Below are 22,491 nucleotides of genomic sequence, written 5' to 3' on the forward strand. Positions count from 1 at the left end.
AACTAAATCTCACCCTTTGATAAGTTAAATAAATAAATACTAAATATATATGTTTGTTATTATATTAGGATTAAGAGCTCACACTTCCATAATAACTAAGGTCTAGTTCTTTTATTAAGTCAGTATAAAAAGAACTTACCTAAATGGTCTTACTCAATACACTCTGAGTGTACTAGTGTAATTTATTAGTTAAATAAACTTATACCTAATTACACTATGACTATTTTAATGGTTTGTTCCTTTCCATTTTAGTCGTGAGCTACTGTTTATAATTTATAAGAAATTGATAACATGATTTCCTGTGTGTGACACCACACACCATGTTATTTATAATATAAATCAATTGAACAACTACACTTAGCATATAAATGTAGATATTGACCAATGTGATTCTTTTTATTTCAAATATAAATGTTTACAAAATGCTAGGCTTTTAGTATACACTCTAACACAAGCATAGCATTAAATGATAAATATGGTCAAGAAATAGAATTAAAAAAAAATTCCAATGTTGTGCATGCCTTTGGTAGTGGATTTAGAATGTTATGCTATTATTTGTAACTTATTTGATTAGTTGATTAGATATACTTTGTTTGTCAATTACATTGTTATGTCACTTGTTTTTTTCTTGTTATGTGAAAACATGAAATTTATTTATTTAATTTTACATATTTCTTGTTTACTTGTTAGTGAGTTTTCATTAATTAATATACTTTGTTCCATAGATACAAGTTCATTCTTTTTTAATATTTGCATCAATTTAAATTTTATTTTATTTTTCCTGTTGACTGTATGTAGTTTGGAATACTACATATGCAGTAATGTAGTCGGCCAATTTGGTGCAAGAAAATACCTTTTTATATCTTCAAAATTTTTAATGCTTTTGCTTATAAAAGTCTCTTGCACAACATTCATCCTTTTAACCTTGGCTTACATTTGGTGTTGGCAGTTTAGTATACAACAAAATCTTTAAAAGAAAACTATGTAATTTCATCGGTTGCTATACAGATTGACCATTTCTGCTAATTTTGTCTCAATTTTTTCATTATCACCGGGCTGCCCCCTTTTTTTTTTTTTTTCCATTATCATTATATCCTTCATGCCTTTGCACTCAACATCATTATGAATCACTCATTAAGCATTTCTCTAGATTTTGTTAACCAAGAAAACTATGATTGCATTTTTATGCTAATATGAAAGTCATGATTTTTTTTCTTCCAGAGATATATACCCATTTTTGGAACATAAATGCCTTGAAGGAACGCGTAATGAGTCTAAACTTGCTGTGTCGGCAATGTCTTCACTTAATTGTACTACTAGTGATTGCACCTTTGCCACATTATGCAAGGTAATGCAAACATCAATAAGAAACTCATTTTGATTGAAAACTCGTAACCATTAACAATGATAAATTACTTTTGTTCTTTTGTCTGTTATCTTTGCAACCTAAATTATTGCTATTAGTACTCTTAGTTTTGCCTGGTTTCTAAAAAAATATTTTCCTGCTTATCTAGTCAATTTAAGTTTTCAATTGTATCGTTTGTATGGAATATCGTAGATAGCTTGACACTACACAATTAGAATGATGGATAATAGTGTTAATGCCCTAAATCTAGATTGTCTTAGACAATACATATAGTAGAATATATAGTCATAAAAATGGATTATGCTAAATGATATAACCTTCGCAATTGGAAGCCAATTGAAAGACATTAATTGTTGCTTGAAATGCTTCCAAATAGGGCAAAAATAAAAAAGGGCGCCCTTTGTTTTTTCCAAATCGTCAAAAGAGTGTCCCACTTTGATTTTTTATCAAAAGGGTGCTCCATGCCCCTGTAAAATGATACAATTGTTCTTTATTATATTATTTTCATTATTATCTCTCTTCTATGTTTCCCGCCTAAATCTTAAATCTAGATTACAGTTTTATAGCTGATACAACACGGAAAAAATTATTTGGAGCCTTTAAAAATGCTTTAAACGGTGTTTTTTTAGCTAAAATCAGGTTATTACATGTTTCAACCCGTAACTAGTTGTAGATCTTTAAACGAATTTCAATTTGATATATTGTGTGTCCAGTGGTTTAACCTGAATCAAAAGTTATGATCTCTCAGGATTTAGGGTTTAACATTCATATTGTAGATGTTACAACTACGAAACCGTACCTAGTAGCTGCTACAACTGAGCTGTCATATAGTTTTAGCAGTTACAGATTCGTAGCTGCTACAACTGAGCTGTAATGAATGGTTTAGCATTCACAGAGAAATATGTGAATGCCAAACCAATGATTTCAATGCATATATCTGAAAAACATCAGATTATCAGAATATCAGATATGGAAATTCTACAGGAAATAATAATACATACTACTTAGATTTGCTTCCTATAAAGGAAGGAAAAGAGAAGGAACAAAAAACTGAGAAAATTAGTACATGTTTTTTTAAAATTACATGCACTCATTTCCTCACTTTTCTATGCCACCACCTTTTCATCCTTTATTTCCTGGAAAAAAAATTCCAGGAAAACTTTTTTCAAATTTTAGTGGAACAAAAATCATTCACTTTTGGTTAATGAAAAATAGACATTTTCTGTGAATGCCAAACCATAAATTTTGAGAGGCTATAATTTTTTACTCAGGTTGAACCATGAGATGCACAAATACAATATATTAAATTGAAGCTCATTCATAGATCTACAACTGGTTACAGGTTGAAACTCGTAACAACTTAATTTTAACTCAAAAAAACATTGATTAAAGCCTTTTCGGAGGCTCTTTAAACTTTTCCGAGGCTCTGAACAATTTTAGTCTTAATATTTTTTCCATGTTGTAGCAGCTATGAAATCGTAGTTGCTACAATTGTGTGAGTTTCGTTGTAGCAACTATGATTTCGTAGTTGCTACAATGCACCCAGGTTTATGATTAAGGCGGGAAATATAGGAGAGATAATAACGAGAACAATGTAGAGGGTAGTTGGGTCATTTTACAAGGTGGTGGTGTGCCCTTCCAAATAATAATCATCTCGTAAACTCTCAAGCCTAGTAAAATATATACAATTTTTCTTGCATCACAATTTATGATATGAAGTCCAATCATCAAAGTCCCCTTTTATTCTAATCGTCCATGGTATAAGTAATAAAAATATTAAAGCATATCAAAATGTTGTTTAGGTGTTTGCATAATAATATATAGCAATTGAAGTTTATTGTTACATAATTTTAATGAATACACAGATAAAATTTGTGAATGTCTAGTCTTGAATTTCTTACTATTACAACAAAATTATGTGATGGAGAGATTGATAACTTTGTGCATACATATTGGTTTTGTCCTATTGACTTATTTACTTTTATCTGGTTTTTTAGAACCAGCCCAATTACTGAGTAGTATTTACCCATATTTGTCTTGCATTTCATCAGTTTGGTTGTATTTATACGGGTAATTCTATTTTTAGTGGGTGTTTTCAAGTTGTTGCTTTTTCATGTGGTGCTGTGAATACTGGTACAACTTAAGCTCTAAGTATTGACATTGATGCCATAGTCATAATACTTGTTTGGATGATCAATTCAACATGTTCGATTGTTCGTGTCTTTGTGGTGTTAATAGCATATTCATGGTAACTAATTGAACCTGAGTTTTTTTTTTTGGGCAGAAAGTAGTTGATTATTTGCATAATGAAAATCATGTCCCAACACTTCTTCAAACCTTGGGCTGCGTTTCACAGTACTCCCCTTCATCCTATGAATTATACAAGAAGGAAATCAAGCATTTTGTTGTCCAGGAACTTTTATGTTCAAAGGTAGTTTAGCACCTTGTAGTTTGTATATATGAAAGCACCATTTACAGTTTTGTAGGATCAATAGTTGCAGATCGTTGTTCTTCACCAAGTTTAAATCTTTAGTAATTTTAAATTGAGAACTTTGATTGTGTAGGGTCATGTGTCAGATTCAGAGCAAACATTCTCCATTGATAACACTATGTGCAGCTCATCGTGCAAATTGAAGGTTAGTGGCTCTAAAAGATACATAACTTTGGTAGTATTTTGATGAGAAGTGTTGCTTGGTGGTTGTTTTATTATTATGTTGGACTTGTTTAAGAATAATTTTTCTCAGAAAATGTCTATTTTTCATTAACCAAAAGTGAATGATTTTTGTTCCACTAAAATTTGAAAAAAGTTTTCCTGGAATTTTTTTTCCAGGAAATAAAGGATGAAAAGGTGGTGGCATAGAAAAGTGAGGAAATGAGTGCATGTAATTTTAGAAAAACATGTACTAATTTTCTCAGTTTTTTGTTCCTTCTCTTTTCCTTTATAGGAAGCAGATCTAAGTAGTATGTATTATTATTTCCTGTAGAATTTCCATATCTGATATTCTGATAATCTGATGTTTTTCAGATATATGCATTGAAATCATTGGTTAGGAGTTTCATGCCTCATCAACCATTAAAGCTACAGCATGACGTGAATGAATTTTTCAGCATTCTATCAGACTTATTTCTTGAAGATGGGATCATGAGCAATAATGGCATAAGGTAAAGAGTGTCAGTTCCTTGTTTAGAATAGTTTTGCTGCTTGTTTCAGTATTTTATGCTTGCTGAACCTGTTGTACTATTGCTTATACAGCTCATTTTGGCTAGGCCCTGTGTTTTCCTTCTCTGAATGATTTCTAAATCATTTCTTTATGTGTTGGTAAAGAAAATTATTATATTCTGCCTATTAACGGTTTCACTGTGCAATTTTTCCCATAATGTAGTGTGACTATACTGTGGACATGTCTTTTTCTCTTATTGGGCACTCAACATACATACAGTGTGTTATTGTTTTGACCATTTTTTGTTCTATTTTAAGTCCATATGAAAAAACACCAAACAATGAGAAAGTTCATAGATTTTTTTTTTTTTGATGATTTTCAAATTTTTATATTGATCATTTAGGCATTGTAAACATACATAGGATGATATAATTTTATGTCAAATCAATTATAATTTGAAATATGAGGAATAGAGAATTAGATAAAATGTCGAGTATTAAAAGAAATCTAACTAAACTTAGTATTATTGTTGATTTTTTCTTAGGTAGAGGTTAGAAGCTAGCATCATTTGTCTTAAACCTTGATTATAGCATTAAAGAAGTGAGGACCTTGAGCCTAAGCAATCTCACATGTTTGCATGCCTTAGTAGGTTATATTCCAACAGAGAAGAGAGTATTCTTGAATCAAATGATTTACTGATTCTTGAATGAATGAAACAACAGTGGATTTCTCTTTTATAGTCCATGTTTATTTTAGTTATAAGAGTTGAAATGATTACAATGGAAGTGGAAGGTGCATGCGGTAGCGGAAAATCATATAATGCAACATTAGGAGACTAAGACCAGATTAATGCAATATTAGACTAGATACTTGATAGTGGAAAAGTCAAAGTGGGCCAAGGTTGACAAGATACTTGGTATTTTAAGCCCAATAGATGTTGGCGGTGGAACTTGGAAGTCTTAATAGGTCATGGACGACTGGATGTTTAGAAGTTGGGTTATTGATGGGAAGTTCTAGCACGTCAAGGATGACTCATGTTTGGCTGTGGTAGAAGTCCAAGGAGGTTTCAAGCCATGTTGTCAATATTTGTTGGAGACATTGTATTGGTGTTGGGTGAATTACTGAAACAGAGATTCGTGTGATCACTGTTTACAAAACATAATAATGATGTCAATATTTTGCAGGTTATGTTTTAGATTTCACTCTACTTTGTTATCTTTTGCAATCTTTAACATTCATTACTAGATTCTTAAATATATTATTTTCTAACTTGTGCAGTCAAAATGACATGGTTCACCTCAGATTGGCAGCTGCAAAATGTGCTCTTCGCCTTGCAACAAGATGGGACTTTCATATTCCACCAAAACTTTTTCAGTTAGTTATTATGAGTGCAAGGGTATGAAATATTAACAGTTAATGCACATTTTATCCTATAGGAGAAGTGCCAACTTGGGTGTTCTTCCTAATTTGTCAATATATAGTAATATGTTACATTCATATTTTGCGACATGTGTGATGGAGTTTTATAATGATACATAGTAAAATGTGTTGATGTGCAGTAATAATGATATATTGTTATTCTCAATCCACAGAGTTTTATGTGATTAATAGTTTTAAGGTTATTTGTGATGCTTGTCAATATAGTTGTACAAGAACTGGCATTTGCCTTGCCACCACTTGAATGTTTTGACTTAATGGCAGGTTGTAGTTTCATGGCTTAAAGTTGTGCTGTTTCAGAAAGGTATTTTTTGATTAGGTGTGTTTCAGAAAACTACTACTCTAGTCCCGCTACACTAGAAAACAACCTTCGAATCATATATTACTAAACCACTTGTTTTTTTTGTCATAACTACGTTCCTGTGTAATGGCTTCTTTCCTACATAAGAGATAGTTTCGTCACTTGTGACAGAACATAATCATAAAATAGCCACCCAAAGAAAATGCAACAATGTATAATAATAAAAATAATAAATACTGGATTTTTTTAAAAAATAAATTAAATATGTTGACACATTAACTAACTCATGCTTGACAACATTAGTGAACTCATGAATGAGTGTGGTTGGAACCATCTTTTGGGTGTCTTCTCTTGCACTCTCCTTATCTATGATAGAGGGTGGTACATATGTATGTTTCAACATCCGCATAATCCAAATAATTCTATTAGCGATACACCCCTTATCCTTATTGTCTGGTAAGGATCTCATCTACAATAGAGCATTGACCACTAAAGACCTTAGCCACAATGGACTCATCATTCACTATTATCTTAGGATCACCCCTTACTAAAATAAGTCTAATTGTGTGAACTGTGCTAACACTAAAAAAAGGGCAGTCCGGTGCACGAAGCTCCCGCCATGCGGGGTTCCGGAGAAGGATCCATTGTACGAATGTATGTGAACTGTGCTAACACTAAAGACAATAAATAATTGCATTATGATAGTCATCCAAAACAACTTGATTAAACTACATTACCACATACATAATAGATGAAATTATATTAGCATTTACCACATACATAATAGATGAAATTTTATTAGCATTTAAAACCAATGATGTGAAATAGTGAAAATGCAGTTCATAATAATCCACGTAAATAGCTACTCATAAAATGACTTAGCATGATAAAATGCATAACATGCTGCTGTTATATAATCAGACACTGTAAAGTTTCACATACATGCAAATCATAAAAAATTAACAGTAGTATGAATAGAGAAGGTATAAAATAGAAAGATAGCAAAATGACCCAAACTAAGAGAACAAGGAAAAAAAATTACACGCCCCAGGTACCCCAGCCATAATTATATATTAGGAAATTAGTTGTGTTTACACAAGTCCTTGGTGTAGTTGATATCATAGCTTAATTCCTGGGAGGTCTGAAATTCTGTGGGAACTGTTTTGTGTTGTTTTGTCTTCGTACAAGACTACAAGTGATTATTTTTGTTTGATCAGTGTGCTTCAGAAAACACATCCTTCTAGGATTCACAAATAATTTGTATGCAACAACATTCATGCTTAGGATTGACTCCATACTTTTTCTTTTTGTAAATCACCCTAGTCTATTTTTCATTCACTGAGTTCCCATAACAGTTGTAAATGAATCTGCAATTCAATCTCTTTTTTAATAATTACAGACCTCATAAGCATGTGGCTTCCATGTGATTGCAGGATCCTTCTTTTACTCTCCGTAAAGCATTGATTTATAAAATACATAAGTTGCTAAATGAACAAGCAATACCTGACAGATATGCATGTGCTTTTGCATTGGCTTCAATGGATTGTGTGGGACAACTTCGAGATGATGTTAGTTTTCCTCCTTTAAGGTCATTGAATGCAATTTATTTGATTTTCTCTGTTGTGTAGTTCTAATATTCCCTTTTAATTTTCTTAGTCGATGAAGTTCCTCAATGAATTCCTGAAATTGCGGAGCAGACAATTTAGCATAAAAATTGATGATGTAGCACAAAAGAGAGATGCAATTGCAAACACAAAACATCCCGGATATGTTGTAGTTTTCCTAATCCATGTTCTCGCCCATGATAAAAACTTTCCTCCCGACAATTGCCAAGACTATGAAACTTATGCTGAGTTCCTTAGGTAATAACCTTCCTTATACTTGCCTGTCTTCTGATGTTTTTCTTTCTTTATGACTGATAAAAGTCATAACTGGAAGTCACCATTTTTGTTTTCCTTTTCTTGCAGTCCACTCATTATCATGTTACAGGCTTTAGTACATTTGGGCGATAAACAGAATGATCTGAGTCAAATAACATCATATATGCTGGGTATTTTCTCTGCAATTCAGAAGGCTGATGATGTTGTTGATGCTATATGTACCCATGTAGGTTACCTTATTTTGTCCAAACAACCAGAGATATATTTTTTTTTGCCCTTTACTTTCTTTTTCTAGATATTGATCAGCTTTTTCTGTGCAGAAATTGCATGTTTTGTCAAAAATAGGTTCTCTTGCAATAAAACATCTGACTATGCATTGCAAGATTTCCTCGGATGCTTCCCATCTTGTGTTGCTACCATCATTATACTTCAAGGTTTGCCAGGATGCAAATGACCAAGGGGTAAGTAGAGCATGCACTTGTTTCATTACTTTAGTTTAATCACTTGGTAGTATCTCTTATTTTGACAAATGATTGGTTATTGACTCTTGTACTTTAACAACATCAGAGATCAACTGCCACTGATAAGTTATTGGAAGGAGGTTTTGTGAGGCAGATTCTCAGTATATTTGAATCTTACATAAATCAGGTGGCCTCCATTGCACCTCTAAATTCATCTCATGCAGTTGTATTTCAAAGCATGCTGATTGAACTATGATGTGATAAATTGTTATAATCTATTCAAATGTTTTTTTTCTCCATTTGATAGCCCACAGACACTGAATCTAAACAGAGTATCAAGCTTATTGATCCTCGGAGTTGCGATGTTATAAAGGACATATCAAACATTGCAAATCTGGATAGACATGTTGATCCATCACTCGGTAAATCAAAGATGAAAAATAACCTCAGAAAGGGGCTTCAGAAAGTTTGCTTAGATTCTTCTTTGATATCAGCACAATCCGTCCATGATGAAATAAATCTAGAACCTGGAACTGCTGAGGATGAAGTGACAGAAGAGTTGATATCTTCTTCTGGTTCTGTTAGTATACCTCCTGCAGTTACAACTTCAGGGGTTTCAAAAAAAGCCCTTGCTTCTAAGGAGTTAATGCTATTAGCAAGTGAGAATTTTGTAACAAGTAATGGGTTTACCAATCGTCCCAATGGAATTTCAAAACCAATTTCCAAATGCCATTTGGATATTAAGGTATGTATATGTTTACATGTCTGCAATATTGTTTTACTTTGTTGTCTCCGATATAAATAAAAAAAAAACCCTTGTTTTGTAAACTAACTAATATGTATCTCGTAAACTATGTAAACTAACTAATAGGTTTGCTCTTGACTCTGATCCTCTATGTTTTGAATCGTGATGTTAGACATGTATTTTTCAAAGAGGACATATGGGAAATCAGGAAGAAAAGGTCTAAATTTGTGACACAGGTTCAGAGATACATCACCAGAGGCTTGATATTCTGATCCAATAAATTGATTAGCTCATCCCTAAGCCAATCTCTTGATGCTGTCAATTAGAGTTTGTTTCTAGTTGGTCTTATCTCTCAACTCTACCTTTGACTCCTGTGACTAGGTGCAGTGCAGAAGCAAGTCTCCTTTGACTCTTCTCCTTCAACTCCTATGACAAGGTGTGGCAACACCTTTGACTCTTCCATCTTCCTACATGGTACTGTGAAAGGCATAAGTCACCTCTACTTCTTCCTCTCTTCCTCCACATCTTTCCTGTTTCTTTGCCTCTTCTATATGGTGAAACTTCATCTGTGAGTTGGTATTATACATTTGGAATTATTTTTTCCTTAACATATTGAGTTTAACTGTGAGAGGTGTTCATTCATATGATCCTCATACTAAGTGTTGGATCAGATAGTTTATATTCAATCATGCACAACATGACAACAGAACGCCATGAGCCCCACCCATTGAGTTGGCCATATACTTTCCATTGTAACCTTGTACTTATTCTTTGACAGTCTGTAATGACTATTTTATAAACAGTTTGTCTTTACTATTTTTCTTTTATTTAACATTCACACTCTTATCAGGCTAAATTAATTGACTTACTGAGGTAAGAGCAAGGATGAGAATAATAGATATAAATACTAGACTAATTCAAGAAGTTTTTCTTTTGCCCTGGTTCGTTTGATGCTTAGTTCATATTGAATGCTGATATCTCGTGTGAAATTTTTTCTCAATTAACTAGTTTAACTGTATGGAACTGAGATTTTTACATTTATTAGCTATGCAACTTAATTGTATAAAGATATTCATGCCTTTCTATTGATCTGCTGAAATTTCGTAGGTTACTACTGGTAGTGGTGACGTAGATCTGTTCCACTTTCAAGATAAGAATTGGGAGGCCATCAATAAAGTGCCAATTCTTGATAAGGTTTGAAGTACTCAAGTTTTATATTGCCTTATTATTTTGTTAATAAGATTAGCTTTCTAATATTTAAGAACCATTGCTGCAGAGTAGATGCAACCTTCAAGCTACAGATTGGTAAGGAAATTTAATTCCTTTTTTTATTGTTTTGATGAAATTGCATACCTTTCTCTAATCTATTTTGATGCAGCTAAAGAACCTTGAAGAAAAGAAAATAATGGAATACTAGGGACTTGAAATTTACATGTAGAATACATGTTTTTCTTTATTTTTTAATATATATTACTGGCAAAATGATTTTCAGGGCTAAGGAAATTGCATAGTAGAGAAAACTAACTTCCAATGATTGGGTTTTGGCCTTGTCTTTCAATTGAATTTTGATTGGACTGTTGACCTTTGGTATAAAGATATATAGTCACTATTAGATTTAGCATGAGCTATATAAGGCTCAGGATTGGTATTGAACTGCATCAATAAAATCATAATATGCAATTGAATTTTCAATATCGACTAAATTTGAAGTGTGGGCATTTGAATCATTATTGGTGATCTTGCTTATGTTATGGAGGGAAACTTTGTTGCTGGGTGGAATGTGTATCAAATCGGTTTAATTGGTGTCTAGTCAAACTTCTACTTGGAATTTTGGGTAAAGTCACCGAAATTGAAACAGGAGATGCCACTGGATTAAAGTAATTCAATTAATACCAGCTTATGTTTACAGTATGTCCAATCTAATTCCTTGTCCAGTAGTTTAAGCAATTGTAATTTTGTACTTTTAAATATGGGTTCAGCATGTGGTTAGACCTATTTAATCTATCTGTTCTCAAACTATGTTCTGTTCACTGTTTTAATCCGATATCTACTCATTTATTTAGGTTAGATTCTTCTAGTGGTGACAAGGAAGTCATAGCTATTGATGGAGATGAAAGTGACAATATAATAGCTGATCGTTGCAATGAAAGAACAGTAACGTTGAAGGAAAACGCATTATCATCTTCAGTTGGTAAAGTCTTCTTACTGAGTTGTTTCTATGACAGTCAATTTGCAAGCTCCGTTTAGTTTTTACTTTTGGCTTGAACAAAATTTACTTTTTTTTTTTTATTTAATTGGAGTAAAGATAAGAAGATTATTACTCTTTTTTCAGTGGAAATGACTTTCTTGGAACCAGACAATAAGGAAAACACAATTTGACGAAACTAGGAATAGTTGTAAAGAACCATGACGAAACACAATTTCAATCCTAGTAACTTGGTTCTTTAACCAAGAATAATGATGGAACTACTTGCTTACTTTCCATTTCAGTGAAATGATCACTTTATATCTCTTTGTAACAAAAGTGACAATCCACTTGAACTGGTAGTCCCCGAGCGTAAATTTCTTATGTCCAATATTCAGTGAGTTGGATCTCCAGATTATATTATTCTCTGGTGCCATGTGCTAAATATGATCTGAGCAGTAAGAGGTGCGAATGTAAAGCATTGCTTTCCCTTTTCTTTACAGCAGCTGGCAAAGGAAATAACAAGAGGTCGCGACTAAGTGCTTTAGAAAGTTCATCAAATTTTGAAGATCGGGTCATGACTCGTGTAACTTGCCCTTTAAACACATTGTTTTATTTTGGTGTTGCAACTTGCAACTGCTTCATCTCACTGGTTTTTTCGATTCGTTTCCCAGTCTCGGAGGAGCCAACAAAGGAGGAAATAGGCATCCCAATTTACAGCTGATATCGACTGCTTCAAGCATAGCTGACATAGTCAACAGCTGGAGAACCGTGGTTTGGGCGGTGAATTAACGTTTATGTTGAAAACATAAAATTAAAAAAAAAAATCTAGTTTTTTAAAATTTTTTGTGTTAGAGTTGTATGTAAATAAATACTTAGCCGGAGTAATATCCTTATTTTTTTTGTTTCTTTCCATCTTTTGGGGTAATTATGTCTGAGGCCCCTTCGAGATACATTTCATTTTACCCGTGATTGCAATATTTTTTCTTGGAATTCTGTTTAATTGATTAAATAACTAATTTTTGTTTCTTTTGTTTATCGCTTCAGTTCAGGTGTGGTTATCATTACTAATCAGGTTGTTGTTACTTTTAAAAAGGAAAGAAAAAAAGAAAGGTGATAATCTTAACGATTATACAAATCGACAACCAATTAAGAATGTGTCACAATATTCCATTCAATTCAAATGTTAGAGATCATCCAAACACAGAGCAGTGACGTTGGTGTCACAATATTCCGTTCAATTCAAATGTATAATAGAGTCTATGAATTCTCATACTTCCAGATTCAAATGAAAATAGCATTTCATGCGGCACAAGATGATTCTAGTCAAATCAAATCAATTTGCACGTCCCTCTTCTTCAATGTCAAGTGCAAAAGATCTCGAAGAAGAAGGCGACGAAGAAGGCAAAGCAATAAGGTCCAAAAGTATTTCCACAAATGCTGCTACGACAATTCCATGGGTGCTCTTTTCATTAGCCGCCAGGTACCACCGCAGCATCTCCTCCAGCCAGGCCCAATCTCTCACTCCGTGCGCCATCAGCATCTCCTCCATCGACTGCTTAAAATCTCTGTACGGATCATCCGAGTCCACCTCCACCGCGACGTCCCCTTCGAACGCCGCCGGGAGCATCGTCGCCGCCGTCCATGGCTCGAAGAAGAGCCTCTCCGACCTCACCCCGCGAGCCACGGCCTCGCTTAGGCATGACGACGACGACGACAACTCGACGAGGTCGAAGAAGGGTTCGTCGAAATCATTCTCCAACATGAAGGAGAGTGTCTTTGGCTTTGGCTGCGCGCAAGAAGGCCAAGGCCGCGCTGTTGAAGAATAAGGGGAGGTGGCGTGCCTCGTTCTAGAGAAGAAGGAAGTGAAGCCGAGTTTCCTACCCATTAGTTTCCACTCTCTATCTAACTCAAGAATGGCTAGCAAGGCCGCGGATTTCAGATTTGAAGGATATCGATTCGATGGCGAGGTAAGTGAGCAATAAATAGAAGACGCAGGAGGATGTCACTGGTAATTAATGGGGATTTCTTCCATTGTCTGTGATGGTCTCCCTCCGAGTTTCACATTCCAATAGACTTTTAAAATCCGGAACAAATCGGCTGATTCAGGAGAAAACTAAGAAGACGACAATACTGTCAACGTACACTCTTTTTTTAATACAACTTATTTTTATTTCTGTTGGGTGCATTACATCCATATATATATTTATACAGATGATCAACTGCATTTGAAGACTGATATTGAGAAGAAGTTGAATTCTGCAGTCGATAAAAAAAATAATATATCTATATCGATACTAATTAATATAATATCATAGGCTACGGATACCATGTATATATTTTATTTCTAATCAATATTATATTATATTATATCGATTATAAGAGAGTAGTTATTATAATTGTTTAATTATAGGGAGTCATAGTTGTTATAATATCACGATTGACATAGTTGATAGTCATGGGATCGATTACTAATTCGTAACATAAGTGAAATGCATCATTTGATCAATAGAACCTCTCATAACAGTTGCAGAGGGGCTCCCGGAATAAGTATTATTAGCTTTTGTTGCAATTGTTGCTATAATATCATCGAAAAAAATATTTTCAAAAATAAAAAAATAATTGAGGGTTGTTATTTTAATAATAAATGGAGAAAGGTTTCGATGATTTCAATAAAAAAAATGACTCGTGTTTTTATTTTTTTTTTCGAGAAGGTAGTTGGTGGGCAGATAGGAAGTCCATTAATAGCATGATTCAAAATGTGCAAGTGATAATAATTTACAGGAGAGGAAGATGTGACACGACGGTAGATGCTCTCTCTTTTTGCTTCTTAATTTCCTCATCCTCTTCACCATTCTATTTTGCGTATTTACCAAGGCTGACTCCAGAAGAATATTACTCATTTACTCTTATATATTCAGCCGGTTTGATTTGTCTGAAACTGGATGTAATTTAATTTGTAAAATGAGATTGTTGTCCCCTAGCTAGCCAAAGAGCTATTCGTCTCATCTGCTAGCATTTGTCCCACAGCCATTTGTTCTAATTCCTCGTCCGTGTGTAAACATGATTTAAGCATGCATGATGTTTGTCTCTATCATGTCGCTTTAGCCGGATTATAGGAGAGTATGTTCCTGCTGCTTCGACCCAGAACACATCCCCAGCCAAATATTATATTTTATATTTTGGAGAGACAAAAGTAATTAAACTGAAGCAATCAATGGACTAGATGGAGGCGACAAGGTATTGAATTGTGGAGGTGCGTTTGGAAGCAGCAGTGTGCCACAGTAAGTTACGTAGTAGCCAGTTTAATCACAAGTCAACTGGACTTACCATGGTGGATGGGCCCGGAGCCCTGGAAAAAAAATTATTTTATATGTATATATTACACAGCCCAAACTTCATCTCCGCACACATCCCTGTGGATAATTTTGAGAGCATGAAATTAAATCTAAATAAAACGATAATCATTCACAGTGATTTTATGAAGAACCGCAATTGAAGACGTAGATCGATAAAAAGATTATCGCTGTCGGAAGCACGATCACAGCTGTCGGAAAGCGCTTCAAGGTTCACGAGCCAAATCCCAACCTACGGATGTTCTCCCTTTGCTCGCACACGATCCCCTCCGCTGCTCCTCTGATAACCTCGATCGCTTGCTCGCTCTTCACCTCTCCATCGGATCTGTGCTTGGACGCACCTTAAATAAAAAGGTTGAGGAAGGCGAAGGGGAAAGGACACCCCTTCGTCTCCCTGGCGTTTGCAGCAAACATTAGTTTGCAACAGCGAAAGGGACGAACCCTTTCGTCTCCAGTAACGCCTAAACGTCCAACGTCTCCCACTCGTCCAAGTTAATCCATATGGTCACATAGACCATGTCAGTCACATAGACTACAAGGTGACCAAATCACAAAGACCAGAGCGAAATTACTCTTAAAGACTAAATAAGTTACATAGACTTTATGAGGATCAAGTCACGAAGACCAGAGCAAAATTTAGTCATAAAGACCAAATAAGTCACAGAAACTTTATGAGGATCAAGTCACGAAAACCAGAGTAAAATTTAGCCACAAAGACCAAATAAGAACATCCATTCCATACATTAGGGAAAATGGTTCGTGCGACAGCAAGCACAGTGAGCATTCAATTGCTAAGAAGATTGTCACACCTTACTTAGCTGCTCCATAGAACAAATCAGAGACATAAATGTCCATAGAACGAATCAAAGACATAAATGCTTGCTTTTACCCCAGATTAAATTATTTACATCATTATGAACATCTCTAATCCCTCATATTGACCATATGTCAAGAGCATGTTCAATATCTCCAATCAAACAAATTATTCACAATTACATTTTATGTACTGAACTAAAAATATAACCGGTACCAGTGAATAAATGTCACAGATGTAAATCAATCTTAATCTTCCTTTTTAGTTAGAATCCATTCATTCTAATCAGTCGCTTTCCTAGTTATGCTCCATAGACCGAATCATCCATAGCCAATAGGAAACATGCTAAAGTAGCAGACACTGATCAGAACTTCAAGTAGACAGCTAAATAGTCACTTAGGGTAAAATCGAGATTAACTTATAATCTCAAGGGTCTCACATAGTAGAGAAGCATGGATCCATTCTCCTACTACCTTTCTTGTCGTCATAGCACATGTGGTATGAATCACATGCTACGATGTTATTCTCTTTACCAAAAAGAGCATATGTTTTTCTCAAATTTAACATCATACAGATTTCGATCTAGACATTCCCAATGTCTAATCCTGAATTCAACATATGAATTCTAATATGGCTTCAAGCAGATTTAGTAAATGGTAGGTGCATTTACTCTAATCATTACACAAATGATCTCATCTTGACACAAATATCAAGACGACCTTAACTTATGGGTATGTCTCTATTCATAGCTACATAAGATGTCCCATAAGCAACGATCTTACCTCTATTCGTACTTAACAAATAGAAATGATTGTCCATGTGAGTGGACCAATCCCAATCTGCCAACATGCTTATCGAGACTTTTATTCGAATGTAACCAAAACATATACACTGAATAGATAATGACATTTTCCATTTATCAAAATGTCTTTACAATTGTTACATTCTTCGAAGTCCCAAAGACTTCACATGCCCATGAAATGACTCTTTAGTCAATGACTTAGTAAAAGGATCAGGAAACATATTTCGTGTAGGGACGTACTCAAGAATAACCTTTTTCTTGTCAATAATGTCCCTTACAAAATTATACTTAATTTCTATATGCTTCCTTTGCTGTGATATTTGGGATCCTTGGAAAAAGCTATCGCAGCTTGACTGTCACAATACACAGTAACAGGACTCCCACTATCCTCAGCAATCTTCAGATGCTTCAGAAACCTTCTTAGCTAGACAGCCTCTTGCACAGCCGTTGCACAAGCCATATACTCAGCTTCCATTGTCGATAAGGTTACACAAGCCTGCTTCTTGCTATTCCATGAGATGGCACCACCATTCAGCAAGAAGACATAGCCAGATGTGGATTTCCTGTCATCAAGGTCCCCTGCCCAATCTGCATCTGAATAGCCACTAAGGCTCATATATGATCCTTGGAAACAGAGGCAATAATCAGCTGTTCCTTTAAGATATCTGAATATCCTCTTCACCGCTTTCCAGTGTCTCGATCCTGGGGTTGACTGGAAACGACTAACTAAGTCAACAACATAGCTTATATCGGGACGAGTACACAACATAGTGTACATCAAACTACCAATAGCACTGGCATATTATTTTTTTTTCATTTCGGCTATTTCCTCAGGAGTCTTGGGATACATACTTTTGTTCAAAACAGTACCTTTTGCTATAGGCGTCTGTTCAATATTACAATCTGACATATTGAAGTGTTGTAGCATCTTAGTGATATAAGCTTCTTGAGACAAACCCAAAAGCCTCTTTGATCGGTCTCTAACGATCTTCACTTCTAAGATGTACTCTGCTTCTCCCATATCTATTATGTCAAATTGTGATGAAAGCCAACTTTTGACTTCTATCACACTCTTTATGTCACTTCCAGCTATTAGCATATCATCAACATATAATGATAAAATGACAAGCTTTCCTTTTTCCTTTCTTAGGTAAACACAATGATCCTTATTGATCATTTCGAAACCATAAGATAATATTACTTCATTAAATCTTATGTTCCATTGTCTTGGCGCTTGCTTTAGCTCATATATAGACTTTCGAAGTCTACATACTCTTTTCTCTTGGCCTTTAGCAACATAATCTTCTAGTTGTACCATATAGATTTCTTCGTCAAGATTACCATTAAGGAAAGCCATTTTTAGATCCATCTGATGTAATTCCATGTCATAGTGTGCTACTATACCTAGGATGACACGTATTGACACAAACTTCACAACTGGGGAGAATGTCTCTTCAAAGTCAATACCCTCCATTTGGGTATATCCTTTTGCAACCAATCGAGCTTTGTATCGATTAATCGATCCATCTGCTTTCCTCTTTACTTTGAGAATCCACTTATTCCCAATAGCCCTTCGGCCAGGAGGAAGATCGACTAAATCGCAAACTTGATTCTTTCTCATTGACTCCATTTTTTCATCCATTGCAACTTTCCATTCTTTTCTAACTGAGCTGCTCAAAGCTTCCTCAACTGTTCGAGGTTCCTCATCGTCAACTGGGAGAACCATTAATGCCTTATTCTCAATATCAAACCTTCTCCGAGGAATAATCTGACGACTACTTCTTCGAAGGTTAGACTGTTGAGAAACTGACTCATTCAGTGGCAAATTACTCCCACTCGGTTGACTAGATTTAAGCATCTCCTGATTCGTTGATAAAAGAACATTATCCTCCTCCTCTATTTCATATAGAGGAATTATCTTATCAACTTCACCTCGTGTTGGGAACTCAGTTTCTAGAAAAGTTGCATTTCTTGACTCTATCTCAGAGATGGTTTCATCTTGTCGCTCACTAATAAAAACATAACCCTTAGAAGTCTCAGAGTACCTTATAAAGATACACTTCTTACCTCTGGGTCATAATTTTTCATATTCGTGAGTCTTATCATGAACATAGGCAGCTGACCCCCAAGGTCTCAGATTACTCAAATCCGGCTTTCTGCCTATCCAACGTTCATGTGGGGTAGATGGAACTGACTTTGAATGCACTTTGTTAAGTATATAGGTCGTAACTAATAATGCATCTCCCCAAAAGGAGATTGGCAAATTAGCCTGCGCCATCATAGATTTAACCATTTTAAGAAGAGTCCTATTTCTTCTTTCAGCAACCCCATTTTGCTGTGGAGTTCCAGGGATAGTTAGCTGTCTAATAATCTCTTTCTCATTACACATTGTCTTGAACTGATCAGACAAATATTTTCCTCCAAGGTCAGTGCGTAAGGTTTTAACCTTACGTTCCAATTGATTCTCAACTTTGTTCAAGTAACGAATAAAGCAATCCAATGCTTCAGATTATGAGAAATCAAATACACATGACCAAAACGTGTGAAGTCATTGATAAATGTAATGAAATAAGAACTCCCATTTCTAGCCTTCATATTCATTGGATCACAAATATCCGAATGAATTAATTGCAATGATGATTCAACCCTAATAGCTTTACCAAATGGTTTCCTAGTCGTCTTTCCAACAAGACAATGCTCACATATAGACAAGTTAATCTTAGCATGAGTGCCTAAGAGGCCCTCCTTAGCTAATCTATTCATTCGTTCTTGTCCTATATGTCCCAATCTAGCATGCCAAATTTCATCATTAACATCAACATTACTAGTAAGAGCAATGTTTGAAAAACAACTATTATTATTCGGTTCTACATTAAGAACCATAAAATCATTTGTTACATAACCATATCTAATTAACACAGAGTTAATTCGAAGTTCCACACAACGTCTATAAAAATTTACATTGTAACCTAAATCAAGAAGACAAATGACGGAAACCAGATTCCGTCGAATCTCAGGAGCGTATAGGACATCATGTAGAAACAAAGTGCCTCCACCACGTAGGTTGAGCTTGCAAGTGCCAATTCCTTTGACTTCAATTCTTGCATTGTTTCCTACATATATCCATTTATTGTCAGCTGGTACCCGACGGTACTCCACATATGTAGCTTGATCACGAGCTATGTGGTTCGTTGCTCCTGAATCTACAATCCACAAAGGATATGAATCAGCTAACAACACTGTACTTGCAACATATTGCTCATGGAAAGAAGACAAAAATGGATCTACCTTTTTAGGCTCAGTACAATCCCGAGCAAGATGACCCTTCTTGCCACAGTTAAAGCAAGTCAACCTGCTCTTAGGTTTTTGTCCATGTTTCTTTCCTTTCTTCTTGATTTGGTTTTTCGCAGCAACAACATTAGCCTCCTTTCCTTTCCCCTTTCCTTTCTTAAACCACTTGTTCTTATTCTTGGAACCAGAACCTTCAGCTACAAAAGCTTGACCCAAAATCCTTGCGGATTCAATCCTCTCCGCCTCAAGTTCTACATGGTGTGAGACATCAGTGAAAGTCTTGATATTCTCACTATGGGTCAGGTTCTGTCTCATCGTTTCCCAACAATCAGGAAGGGAACGAATAACTGCCTGAACCTGTTGTTCATCGGTCAACGTATAACCAGCGGTCTTAAGCTCTCGAATCATGTTACCCATCTACCTGAGATGTTGGACCATGGTAACATTCGAACGCTTTTTACAACTATCAAACTTGATAGTTAGCTGACGGAGCTTACTCAGACTGACTCCACTGTACTTTTCTCTAAGGGCTACCCAGCCAGCATGAGCCGATGGTAATGACTCATACTCAAATACCAGGTCATCCACCATTGAACTAATCAATATACCCTTAGCAATGGAGTCCTTCCTTTTCCATGTCTTATAGGCATTAAGGTCACGTCTGTGATGTGCTGTGGAACCATCAACCGGTTCCTCCATGAACTGATTTACAGCCTCTAGAACTTCTTGTTCCTCAAGAACGTATTGTATCTTGAGGTGCCAGATTTTGTAATTATCCCCATATAATTTCTCACCCTTATTGAGTTCTGTTAGGATGTATACTAAAAGTCTAGCTTTTGGTATAAACATTTATCTAGAAATAAGAATCACATTGGTCAAATGTCTACATTTATGATAAATGTAGTTGTTCAATTAATTTATATTGTAGATAACATGGTGTGTGGTGTCACACACAGAGGATCATGTTATCAGTACCTTATAAATTATAAACAGTAGCTCACGACCAAGATGGAAAAGAACAAACCATTGGAAGGTCGTAGTGTAATTAGGTATTAGTTTATCTTAACTATATAATTACACTAGTACACTTAGAGTGTATTGAGTAGGACCATTATAGGTCGTTTCTTTTATACTGACTTTATAAAGGAACAAAGACCTCAGTTATTATGGAAGTGTGTGCTCTTAATCCTAATATAATAACAAGCACATATATTTGATATTTATTTCTTTAATTTATCAATGGGTGAGATTTAGTTCGATAAATCAATAAGCCCGATAAGTTGGGAAATGATATCACTTATAGTGTGTATTGTTGATTATAGAAGGAAACTGTGTCCTAATAATCTAGGTTGAGAATGTCCCCAAGAGGAGCTCATAAGGATTGTCATGTTAAACCCTGCAGGTGGACTTAGTCCGACATGACGATAAGGTTGAGTGGTACTACTCTTGGACTAAGATATTAATTAATGAATTGTCAGTAACTCACTTAATTAGTGGACATTCGACATCTTAAACATAGGGAGACTAACACACTCATAATAAGAAGGAGCCCAAAATGTAATTTGGGATTGGTGCGGTAGTTCAATAATAGTTCTCTAGTGGAATGAATTATTATTGATAAAATTAAGTTGTGTGTTCGGGGCGAACACGGGATGCTTAATTTTATCGGGAGACCAAAACCAATTCCTCCTCTCGGTCCCTATCGTAGCCTCTTGTATATAGAGATTTATACCCACCACATACCCACCTTCTTACCCATCCAATGGGGCCGGCCAAGCTAGCTTGGAACCCAAGCTAGGGCCGGCCAAGACCAAGTGGATGAGCCAAGTTGGTGGCCGGCCAAAGCTTGGGTCCCAAGCTTAGGTGGCCGGCCACTAGAATATTAAAAAGGATTTTTATTAAAATTATTTCTTATGTGGATATCATGATTTTAAAAAAGAGTTTAAAAATTTAAAATTTCCTTTTATAGCTTTTTACAAAAGATTAAGAGAAGAGATTAATCTCTTTCCATATTTGTAGATTAAAAGGATGATTTTAATTTTTGGTAAAAACTTTCCTTATTTGAAAATCATCTACATGTTTAAAAGAGAGTTTAAAATTTGAAATCTTTCCTTATTTGTTGATTAAAAGGTGGATTTTAAATTTTAAGAAAACTTTCCTTTTTAACCATGTTCATGTTTTAAAAGAGAGTTTAAAAATTAAATATTCTCTTTTATAAGTTTCTACAAGAGATTAAGAAAAGATTTGATATCTTTCCTTATTTGTAGATTAAAAGAGATTTTAATTTTTAGAGATAACTTTCTTTTTATCCACGTGTTTAAAAGAAAGATTTTAATTTATAAAATTTCCTTTTTTACTAACCATGAAGGGATTAAAATTATTGGAGAAATTTTTATAAATTTCTGGAGACAAATTAGGAAGTTTTAATTAATTAAAACTCTCCTTGTTTATAGCTTGTGGTGGCCGACCATATGAATTGAGAAAATAAAATTAATTTTTAATTAATTAAATTTTCCTTTTCATGGCAAAAGAATTAAGGAAGTTTTTATTAAAATTTCCTTATTTGCCAAGACCAAGGATTATAAAAGAGAGGGTAGAGGTGCCTTCATGGGTGAACGACTCTATTCTATTTTCTCCCTCTTTTCTTCCTTGGTGTGGCCGGCCCTTCTCCTTTTCTCTCTTCCTCTTGTGT

General features: G+C 34.9%; 2 protein-coding genes across 2 annotated transcripts in view; one reads left to right on the forward strand and one right to left on the reverse strand.

Annotated features, from left to right (window-relative positions):
- The window catches only part of LOC121980882 (sister chromatid cohesion protein PDS5 homolog A-A-like), a 32,702-nt gene extending 20,128 nt beyond the window's left edge, over nt 1–12,574 (forward strand). Inside the window, exons 14-29 of the mRNA XM_042533147.1 lie at nt 1,222–1,348; nt 3,651–3,797; nt 3,931–4,002; nt 4,392–4,528; nt 5,806–5,923; nt 7,699–7,833; nt 7,922–8,127; nt 8,233–8,371; nt 8,466–8,606; nt 8,713–8,793; nt 8,914–9,351; nt 10,459–10,545; nt 10,628–10,656; nt 11,415–11,542; nt 12,040–12,122; nt 12,211–12,574. Coding sequence (XP_042389081.1) covers nt 1,222–1,348; nt 3,651–3,797; nt 3,931–4,002; nt 4,392–4,528; nt 5,806–5,923; nt 7,699–7,833; nt 7,922–8,127; nt 8,233–8,371; nt 8,466–8,606; nt 8,713–8,793; nt 8,914–9,351; nt 10,459–10,545; nt 10,628–10,656; nt 11,415–11,542; nt 12,040–12,122; nt 12,211–12,240 — 2,098 coding nt within the window. The 3' untranslated portion in view covers nt 12,241–12,574. The remainder of the gene's footprint in view (nt 1–1,221; nt 1,349–3,650; nt 3,798–3,930; nt 4,003–4,391; nt 4,529–5,805; nt 5,924–7,698; nt 7,834–7,921; nt 8,128–8,232; nt 8,372–8,465; nt 8,607–8,712; nt 8,794–8,913; nt 9,352–10,458; nt 10,546–10,627; nt 10,657–11,414; nt 11,543–12,039; nt 12,123–12,210) is intronic.
- Nucleotides 12,575–12,872: 298 nt separating this feature from the next.
- On the reverse strand, nt 12,873–13,424 carry LOC121979761 (transcription repressor OFP15-like). Its single transcript, XM_042531754.1, has one exon. It carries the CDS (start codon nt 13,422–13,424, stop codon nt 12,873–12,875), a length of 552 nt encoding a protein of 183 aa, XP_042387688.1.
- Between the last annotated feature and the right edge of the window lie 9,067 nt (nt 13,425–22,491).

Source organism: Zingiber officinale, chromosome 5A, assembly GCF_018446385.1.
Source record: "Zingiber officinale cultivar Zhangliang chromosome 5A, Zo_v1.1, whole genome shotgun sequence".
Classification (NCBI taxonomy): Eukaryota; Viridiplantae; Streptophyta; class Magnoliopsida; order Zingiberales; family Zingiberaceae; genus Zingiber; species Zingiber officinale.